Raw genomic sequence first — 10,855 nt, forward strand, 5'->3', positions numbered from 1 at the left:
GCAATAATTAGTTGGGCGGCTAAGAGCCTAAGACATGTGATGCCCAATGGCACTCCTAGAATATTGCATCCAATATTGCTAGTAGTATTCATTGTCCCCTTTTTTTAATATATATATATATATATATATATTTTATAGAAGTTGTTCTATTTTAATAACTTAATCGATGTTGTTTCTTTTGAGGAGCTTAATCAATGATTTAAAAAAAGCTATGGGTCCACTACTAAGGTTAACTTAACACCTTTTTTTGTAAATGTTAAATGTTAATACAACGTGAGATCTATTGGCCGTAAACCATACAAGTCCAAGCAACAAAGTCCAAACCATGTAATTATCCCTTTTTTTAGACTTTAATAAAGGACAATGCACTAGGAAAGGAAGAGATTATTATAGTTGGGAAACATCAACTTCCAACTTTTCTTTGTTGCCGGGTTCAGACTCCAGATGTCCCAGGAGAAACCTACCCCGAATTTTTCCTTCTCGGGTTTGGGTCTAGTCACAAATCCATTATAATCAAACAAGACGATGGATAGTTTAATAGTGTGGATTTTGATTTGATTTTTAAATGGTGTGTATGGGTCGGGGTTGAGGAAGTTTTCCAATTCAACCTACCGTGTGTGGATTAAAAAACCGTTATTTTTAATTCTCATTTATATTTGATTCCATTCAAAATAACATTATTGTTTTCAATATATTTATGCTAAATTCTTGATTTTTTAAATCATTGTACTTATAACTTTTAAAATTTAAGTATGTCCAAGTTAAAAACTATTGATACACTCTTTGAAAGAAAATATTTCGATAATTTAGAAAGCAATGCATATTTGACTTCTTCAGCTGAAATTTAATTCCTAAAAGAACATCTTTTCATGACTAAAAGAAAAAAGAATGTATCACAGCAATTTTATTATGTTAGTTTGTAAATCTTTTGTTATGAATTTGGTGTGCCTCGAAAGATAAAATGGAAAATTAGGAGCAACTATTCTATAGAATATATGGTTGTTCCAGACCTTGCATTTGCAAATTAAATTATATTGAGTTGGGATGAAATTAAGCCTGAGCCAAATGGAGGATTGGGACTAGAAAGGACACATAAAACCCCACCTATTTGTGTATAAAATAAGTTGCCTCAACCTTTTTGTTATGGCCATTATATAAGTAAGGCAAATGTGTCTGTTTCAAGTTTCAACTTTTCAAAGTCCTAATAAATTATGAGAAATGAGAATCAAATGTTTGCATATGGAGCTATCACTCTCTCTCAAAAAAAAAAAAAAAAAAAAGAGTTTGTGAAAGTCTTGTTCTCAAAGTTTAGATGAGAGTGGACTTTCCCTTTAAGAGAATCCATTGGATTTGATATGTGGGTCTCTTCCTGCTAGGAGAGGACTCACTTGGGCATTGGGGTGCAATAAGGAATTGGAATGGTTTGATAATTTTGGAAAAGGCTAGCCCTAGTTTGCTTCCGTATTTGAGAGAATTCAGGATTTTGAGAGTGTTGGGGTTGAAAGATAGTTACAAAATAAATAATACTTCACATAAGAATCAATAATCCGTTGTAGTCTAGTTGGTTAGGATACTCGGCTCTCACCCGAGAGACCCGGGTTCAAGTCCCGGCAACGGAAATTTTTCTAAATTTTTTTTCATTTGTAATGGGTTGCTTATTTGTTGGCCCAATTTAGACAACACTACTAAACAATTTACAACAAAGAAAATAAGATCAAACATCTTAATTGATTACTTTTGTTATTATTCTTGTTTTTGGTTTGGGCCTTTCATCATATCATCACCACCTTTTTATTTATTTATTTTATAAATTTCTTCTTTGAGTTGATGATATTGTTGTGTTAATGAAGGTAGTTAATTTCTCAAATTTTGTTCAAGGCAAAATAACAAAAATTGGCATCATTTTTGAAGCGATCTCATGTAAGCTAAACACTAGTCCTTTAAATCCTGGATTTGGAAAATAAAAATTGTAATGTTCATCATTTTTTTTTTCCTGGACAGGGTTCTACTTGTGCATATTAAATTCAATTGTTTTAAGTTAAACAATTGATTTTAGACCCTACATGTATCATGTCCTTTACTCCAAGAATCAGGCTTGAAAAGGACTGTCCGCATGGCTTTGCATACAATGGAATAAATGAGTTTCTATGATCAGCAACATATGAATAGATAATTATGAATTCAGGGGTTCAATGATATTCCAGTGATAATAACATCTTTTATGGTGTTTCATGTTTGTAGTTCAAACCCACCTCTCTCACTTTCTACCTATCTCAAAATAGATAGGTTTACATTCTTTTATTTTGAAATCCAATCTTAAACCTTCCAACTTTACAAGTACAATAAAAATTAGAAGGTTGCTAGAGGGTAATATAAATCTGTAAACTTGATCAAGAAAATTATATGATCACCAAAGGTGGTTAGTGGCATTCTGACTATGTAAGATAGAGCATCAAACCGGCCTAACCAGCAACTAGAGCTGTATTATGAATAGAAATCAAACCACCCGAATCATTCAATACGACAGTAGAACACGATACCAAGGCAAACCCATGGAAATACCCTTTAATCAACGAATAATAGAGATAAGACACTATATGTAGCCTTATTGCATTGTTAAAAGTTAAAATACTATGCATGATAGCGGCTTAGTTTGGATTTAGGGGCTGAGTTTGGAGTTAGGGTTTAAATTTGATTTATCAGTAGGTTTTGAAACTATATGGTAGCGTGGTTGGCTGGAGACGCATTGAGTAATGGCAAATTGGCAATTAGATGACAAGCTCAAAAAACTATTTGTGTGCAAGGGACTCAGGGACTTCTACCAATCGAAGAAGGGAAATATATATATATATATATATATTTAAAGAAAAGAAAAGCAATTTAATGGAAGTCTTTCTACTGCTAGAAGTGCCATCAAACAACAGAAGACAAAAGTATTGGAATGAGGTCGCAGATATACACCATCTTTGTATCTCTCAAACCACATATACAATACACCGTGCACATTACATCAACCTTTTATTCAATGCATAATAAAACACGCATGATTGTCACTAATATGGAACTCAAATTACTGAATAAATTCTTTAACCTGACCATCCTCTCTGAGAACCCCCAGAAGAATGCACATTCAACCTGTCAAGAACAGCATTAAAATCGACGGGCTGCCCACTCTCCTCCATCCTCTGAATCACGCTTGCAGCATGGTCACCCCTGTAACCCATGCTCACCAATTTCTCAATCAGTTCACTATAGGGATGGTTGCGAAAGAATTGTGAATGGCTTGGATTCCGGACCATAAGATTGGGGCCTGTTGTTGGTTGTGGATTCTGAAGAGCAACACTTGTTGGAGGATATCCACCTTGAGAGTAGTGAGGCGGTTGAGGTGGATGATGTGCTCTCCCCTCACTGTCATACATCATATATCCACTCCCCGGAGGAAGTGCAGGCTGGGGTCCAGCAACTGCATACCCATCACCTGGTTGACCTCCAAAAGTGCCCTTCATTTGCTGAGGTGGGGGCTGCTGTGGAACAGTTCTACCAGCTCCAGAATACCCATACGGCATGGCATCAACACGGCTGGACGCAGGTTGAGGAATTCCTGGGAATGGCATCTGCATTGGCATGCTGTTTGGCAGCGTCTCTGGAGGTGATGGGTTTGTTGGTTGACTTGGTGTGTAGGACGAGTAAACCGTTGTTGATGGGGGCCTGATCTGGGGTTGCATTGAGGGCTGTTGCGATGGCTGAGGTAATTGCTGGGGCCATTGCTGCTGATACTGAGGGAATGGTTGGACTGGTGCCGTCTGATTTACTTGAGACTGTGTTGGCTGTGGTGCCACCCTAGACATGTCCTGCATTTGGGGCGTTCGGTACTGAGAATCAGGTGGATATTGACTGTGTGTGTGTTGGGTTTGGGCCGGTGGATTTGGTAACTGAGTTGGAGGGAGATAATAGGATTGTTGCTGCGTTAGATTCTGTGGTGGTGCTTGTGGAGGAGGTGCCACAGGCTGTTGCTGTGGCACTACTTGGTGTGGCAGGGCAAGAGCTAATTGCTGGTTATGTGCATCAGATGTGTTATCAGTCTTTTTGGCATCAGCAGCAGCTGATGAAGTTTTCTCCTCACTGGATTGGGAGTGGCTTGAAGAAGATGACTCTTTTTGCGCAAGCTGAAGCTTGGCTAATTCTTTCTGGGTCTCTGCAAGTTCTTGCTTGTCTCTTAAGATCTGTACAGACCTGTGGACCTGCAGTGGGCAATATAAATAAGTTAATCTCTTGTGGCAAATGGCATGCAGAAGGCATTGTACTGAAGATCACTGCATATAATCAATAAATGATAACTGTAAAGCATGTCAGTGGAGGTTATTTGAGCCTTCATATTAACAGCAAATCAAAGTGCTTCCCTCCCAAACACAAAAGTTATAAATTATCTACCACTCCATATCAGGTCGAAGTAGGCAAAGAAAAGACTTAATAATCTGCAATAGTGAGTATGCAAAAAGACTCAGAATGGCACCAGCAGACTTTATCTGGAAAATAAAAATTTGAAATATTTGGATACCATCACAGTAGATTTGAAATGGAATCCCAAATTCCATAGTTGCTGTCACACAAGACTCTTTCAAACACATTTTGATGATATACATCCATTAATGTGTCCAATGGCAACCACAGGGTATTAATTAGAAAAGCATGCCACCCACTCAAACGTTATTCAAATTTTAAATTAAAAATACAACGCAATTTAAATGAACTAAAATACTTTGTGGGGGCAAAAAGGTTCATTAACACACTTCTGGCAACCCCTACTATTTACATACCAGCAACAACCCTCTCCAGCTCAGTGTACAGCAAGGCATAAACAAAAGAAACATGAGCAGAGGAACACAAACATAATGCAATCACCAAACTGCTTTTTTTTTTTTCCTCCTGGAAATTCAATAAAATTTTAAACATATTGCATCCACTTCATGATAATTGTTCTTTACAATGAGGCCAAGACAAAAATAGATTTATTTTTTGCATATGTGAGATTCAAACCCAAACCCCTTCATTATCCAATGACATGAAACTTTACCAATTGATGTTCATGGAGAACCTCTCATTGAACCCCAAAAAACTTAAAAATCACTGGCCTTTAAACTTTCAATAGGCAAACTTGTATTCTAAACTAGACAATATAGGGAAGAACTGAGGTTCTTAATTATTTTCGACAAATGAAAATGGAACATGTAAATAATAATCAAAATGATGATGATTACATGAGAAATAAACATTTTTTTTATGAGGAGGAACCCTGGACACTATGCAGAAATAAGAAATTAACAATGGGAGAAAGGAAAGAAAAATGACACTAGTCAACACTACAAAAACTTCTAAAGAAGAACATGGAAGAAAATATTCAACATTTTTCTCTTTTTTTTTTTTTTTTTTTTTTGATAGGAACATTTTTCTGTTAATTGTACAAAAAAACTTCTAAAGAAGAACATGGAAGAAAATATTCAACATTTTTCTCTTTTTTTTTTTTTTTTTTTTTTGATAGGAACATTTTTCTGTTAATTGTACAGAAGAACAAGACCATGATCACAAATAATCTGATGCTTCTATTTATATCCAACCATGTGTCAATAAAGCAGATGTGTTAATTAATTATTATATGGTAAAATGTTTTATTGACATTATGTTAAATGTTTAGTTTAAAAGATAAATGACAAAAATTAATAGGCATAGAAGTATAGAACATTGTATCATAATCCCCAAAATCTAACCATGCCATATTCTGGCTACCATCCATCTATATCTCACTGTATCAGTGCCATTACAACAACAACAAGAAGAATCAAGACCCAAAATTTTGGGGTCTGCTATGAATTGTCAACAAAATAGTGAGGGTCTACCACATCCACATGTATTCTTTCAACCATTCTATTCTATCAAAATTCGTACTCTTTGTTACTTCCTTTATTGACATGTCCTTATTTTTACTACTTATATTAATGTTGTTTTTAATCTTCCTCTACCTTTCTTTATTCCCTCAATTTGAATCAACTCACTCTACTGGTGCATTAACTACTATCCTTAAACATGACCAAACCATCTCAAGTGACTCTCCCTTATCTATTCATCAATAGGAGCCTCCCATATCAGTGCCATTCCTGTTACAGATATTATATTTTTAAATTTTGGATACATACAGAAGATGTATTGATACAAATACAATGACTTCTAATAACCATGCATCCTCTTGCATGCTACTAGTTTTCAAACCTGACAGCCCCTCACTCCCACAAACCCCTGCAGCAAGCCATGAATTTCTGCAGCAAACCAATAGAAGAGTAATTCAAACACTTCAAGATGTCTCTTTAAGTATTTAATGACCACTTGCTGAAAGTCAAAGGACAAGGTATTCCCAACAGCTCTATTTACCCGCACACAATAGAATAAATTTAGAACCCAACCATCCTTTATGCAAACAGGAAAATTTCAGAAAACCTAAGGAAGCCTATAATATCATAAAGGTCCTACAATGTGAACGTGTAAAGCTGCTGCATTTCATATCTCATAACAAAAAAATTAAAGAATATCCTCCTCTGCTTCAGAAATATAAACATTTAAAATTTTGACTCACTTCTTGAAGATGTTTCTCAAGAGATTTAAGTTTAGAATCCGCCTCTCCATGATCACGACCTAACTCTGACCGCATTTCTCCAATTGATTTATCAAGATTGTAGCAGTATAATTCCAACTGCGACAGACGTGAACTGATTCCCTCAAGAAAGCGCATAAGGTTATCAGCATACTTTTTCATACTTTTTTCCACAGTCGCAATCACATCTTGGCCGAAAGAATCTTCCGGCTGGTTATAGACAGAAGGAAACATCGCCGATCTTGAGATTCTGCTTTTCTGAAAATCCTGCAGCAAAATGGGACAAAGCAACTCCTTGTAAGCAAGTGTATACAATAAAGCTCCATTTATAATCAATTAAAAGTATCAAATGGTAACACCAAGTAGCAGCTAAAACAATTACCAAATACTCAAACTGAGCTTCCCAAGTCAACTAAATAGTAAAAATGAAATTCTTACAACTTTGTGAGCAAAATCTTTAAAGATCCCAACCAGTAGAAACTACCAAAGCATGAAAAAGTTGCAGCACAAATATACTATGACTAAATTTCAAATGGGGTTTTTCAGCAGAGCTTGCTACCCATTCAAATCCAGGCATTCATTTACACATATGAATGTATATACACACTATAAGCAAACCAAGACATAAAGCAATGTTATCTTTGCTCAAAATGAAAACCCATCTTTGGAGTAGCCAAAAAGACCAGAAAGCCAAGCTGTTACTAACTACTAAGCTCACCTATCGGTAAAGTGATCTGTGCCGCAAAGTTTTATAAAATTAAAACAAAATATAGGGTTGGAAATTTAATTTCTTTCCATATATAAAAAGTAAAAAACAAAAGCTTTCAAGTTTTATAATCTACAACAATCCACAAAACATAAATAGAATATCCCAAAAAAAAAAAAAGAAGAAGAAGCAATCTTTACAATACAAACAAGGAAAAAAATAAAAACCCAATTGACTTTATCCAATTATCTACACAATCCTAAACCCTATCCACATTTCCGAAAAATTCCCAAACCCAGATTCCAAAGATGCCCTCAGAAAACATACTAAATTACATTCAACACCAATTTTCAGTAAAAACCCTAGAGACTAACAGTGAAGTACCTTCCCCGAATTGGAGCTGATGACTGGGTCGCCATGGTTCCCATTCGAAGAGTCCTGGTTGGTGTAGTCTTCGTAGGAGCAGAGAATGTCATCGGATCCGAAATCGAACCCCTTTGAACCCGGGTTGCCCCGACCCGAAGATCCGGACGCCATCGATGGAGAATGATCGAGAGAGAGATATTTGTAGAGAGAGAAAGTTAGGGTTTCAAATTTTTTTTTTCCTAGAGAGAGAGAGAGAGAGAGAGAAATTCCGTGGGACTAGCACAGCTTTTGTTTGGAAATGAAGTTTCGTGGATTTTTTTACTTAACGGGTTTGCAGGGTTTATGTGAAAAACGTTTTTTTTGTTTTGTTTTAATTTTGTTGGTACTTGGTGGTTTTATATTTATAGAGAATGGTGACAGATGGTGTGTTGTGTTAGCTTTGCGGGTCAGATAAGGATGACAGTCACCGACCATGCTTTTTGCAGCCATGCCCTTTGCCTTTTGTGTATTTAAATATGTTCCAATGATTCACTACTATATACACTTTACCCTCAAAACAGTGAAATCAGATTGTGTTTAGTTATCTGTCGCTTTTGTATAAACTTTATCCTTCGTAATCTTCCATATAAGACAGTTGTGGTAAATAGTGTGTGTTTGTGTGTTGTATTAATATTACTGGATAAAGTTGTGTTTATTACATGCAAGTTGTTACACATCTTATTTTTTAACTAAAATTATAAACTGAAAATAAAATAACAATTTTGAGCTTGAAAATCATGATTTTAAGTTGTAATTTCAGTTAAAAAATAAGGTCGGTAAACCTAGGTGTAACTTACAACAATTACTACTGTAGGGACTTAGTTTGGATTGACCTTAAGTGCGAATGAGTTTTCAGCCCAATCAAGCCCAAACAATAAATTTATAGAGAATGGGTTAAAGGTTTAGGCGCTGGCCGTCGTTCATCAAACATGAACCTTCTTTATAAAAAATACTAAGAGTTTCTTTACAAATGGGGGAATGCTCCTCGGCCAGAGGAGGCCTTTTTGTTCTCTCTCTTTCTTCCTCCCTTCTTTACTTTACTCGCTTTACTTATATAGTCTTCATCTTCCTATCTCCTTCTTCCATTGTTGATCATCCATTTGCCTCTCTTCTGGTCGTCTGTCCCATCAAAGGCCTTATCAGTACTCAAGTGGTTCACTCTGACCAACGTTGCCCTGCTAAGGGGTTATATCCCCATTAATGCAGCCAGAGGGGTTAGGTGAATGCATTAAGTGCGAATGTGACAGCTTGCTCTGAGCTTGTCCCCTCCCAAAAATTATCCTTAGAATGCCGAGGATGAACAGGTCCTCGGCGTGGGTCACAAAAGAGACTTTGTCTAACTTAGCCTTGGCTGGTCAGTCCTCCTCGGCGTTGGCCTTGGGCCTATTACCCGATGAGCCGAGGCTATCAGGCCCACGGGCCCCACAACTACCCTATAAATATGGTCCCCATTTTTTTTTTTAATATTCTTTTGGGGACTGTTGATTTAATTAATCTATCCATATCTATATTGATTGTGATTCTAATATTATTTTATTTGTATTTTTTTTTTAAATAGGAATAATAATGAGAGAGATTGCTTAATGGATGTGGAATTGTTTCACGTGCAATGTATGTGCAATACGTGTGTGACATGTGTCGAAGAAAGACTGGTTGTATGATATGTAACAATAAAGAAGTGAAATGGTGATTAAATTAAGATATTGGGGACCATATGTTAACAGTTTTAAATGTAAAATGAATTGGAGTATAGCTCAAAACAGCTTTCTGAGTCCATAAAAAACTGAGGTTATGATGAGCATGGAGATGGAGTAGGTTTCCATTGACTTGGGTAAAGAGGCTGCAAAATGAAGCGATACAAAAGGTAATACTCATATGCGGCGGGATGCACAAGGGAATCCTATTACAATATTCATGGATGCTTGTTGGAAGATGAAAGTGGGCTTTTGATTGTCTTATCTTCCCATCTCTTGGATACCAACCTACTTGGATTTATGTATCGAAGGATCCAGATAGGTTGGGCCTCGCTCGCATAGTTGATATTATATCTTCTTTTCTTTTCTTCTTTTTTTTCCTTACATATTTTCTCAAGATAAGTTATGAATAAATATGTCCCCTTTTTTTTTTTTTTTTTTTTTTCCCGACACTGTTAGTCCTAAAGTGTAACTGTTGAGCATCCTAAAATATAAAATGAGCGTTATTGGTTACTCAATTCACTTTTTGTAGTTTTATTTACTACGTTCCTAATGGAGCAATGAAATGATTTATTTTTTTTAATGACATGACCGTTTTATTTATTAAAACATTACATATATGCAATCCTAAACGTGACTTGTTTCTTCCCTTCAATCCAAGCTCAAACCCAAAAGACCAATAAGACTCATTTTCAAACTTTTTGAGATTAAAAGCGCAGCGCTCCATAGTTAAACTTTATGGGCTACTGATATATTTTGTTTTTTTTTTTTTTTAATTAACTTTATACTCATGTGTTTTAAATGAAAAAGAAAATATCCAAGGGAAATTTTTCAATTTTAAATTTTGCCAGTTATTCTTTTTTTCTTTTAATTTAATTATATTCACAAAAATAGTTCGTTTTATTTTTGTCACACAAGTAGTTAATTGTCTTATATCATTAAGGTTGTCCAAGGAGAATCAAACCCGAGAAATTGATTGACCTACTGTCATTTGATCCGAAGTTCAATTGATTAGAAGAGCCTATTGGTTGGCGGTGGTTCTGAAAAGTGAATACCCGATGAAGTCAGTTTGAGTGATGGGTGAGAGGGCATGAAACTTGATGAACTCGACTAGTCCGAAAATTTTCTCTTCTACACTTTTTTTGGCGAGTTCTTCACCCATTTGAAGGTTCCTTTGTACTTCACATCAATATTCCAACTAGATTTCATTTACTTTGCCTTATTCTAGTAAGAATTTTTTTTTCTCACTCCACCAATATAAGGAGATCTTGACATATTCAATCACATCTCAACAAATCTGACTAGATTTTGGCCAAATTCGGCAAAATCTTATTTGCTTTTTACAAACTTGACACCTGACTGCCATCCAATGAGGCCTGATTTGATGAGTCGGTTGCAGGTTCTGTT

General features: G+C 35.8%; 1 protein-coding gene and 1 non-coding gene across 2 annotated transcripts; one reads left to right on the top strand and one right to left on the bottom strand.

The window, feature by feature from the left end:
- The first annotated feature begins 1,546 nt into the window (after nt 1-1,546).
- Nucleotides 1,547-1,619, top strand: TRNAE-CUC (transfer RNA glutamic acid (anticodon CUC)). Its single transcript has one exon. It is a non-coding gene; the product is annotated as a tRNA-Glu (tRNA).
- Nucleotides 1,620-2,859: 1,240 nt separating this feature from the next.
- LOC112023954 (uncharacterized) lies at nt 2,860-8,095 on the bottom strand. Its single transcript, XM_024056585.2, has 3 exons — nt 7,734-8,095; nt 6,626-6,910; nt 2,860-4,241 (listed from the first exon to the last, which is right to left on the bottom strand). Exons 1-3 carry the CDS (start codon nt 7,884-7,886, stop codon nt 3,087-3,089), a joined length of 1,593 nt encoding a protein of 530 aa, XP_023912353.2. The 5' UTR covers nt 7,887-8,095; the 3' UTR covers nt 2,860-3,086.
- Nucleotides 8,096-10,855: the final 2,760 nt, after the last annotated feature.

This window comes from Quercus suber, unplaced genomic scaffold (assembly GCF_002906115.3).
Source record: "Quercus suber isolate HL8 unplaced genomic scaffold, Cork oak 2.0 scaffold_157, whole genome shotgun sequence".
Taxonomy (NCBI): domain Eukaryota; kingdom Viridiplantae; phylum Streptophyta; class Magnoliopsida; order Fagales; family Fagaceae; genus Quercus; species Quercus suber.

Coding starts and splice junctions, on each gene's coding strand:
- LOC112023954 (XM_024056585.2), bottom strand. CDS start 7,886: ATGGCGTCCGGATCTTCGGGTCGGGGCAACCCGGGTTCAAAGGGGTTC. Junction 6,911..7,733: donor TCAGCTCCAATTCGGGGAAG/GTACTTCACTGT, acceptor ATTTTGCTGCAG/GATTTTCAGAAAAGCAGAAT. Junction 4,242..6,625: donor TTGAGAAACATCTTCAAGAA/GTGAGTCAAAAT, acceptor TGCCCACTGCAG/GTCCACAGGTCTGTACAGAT.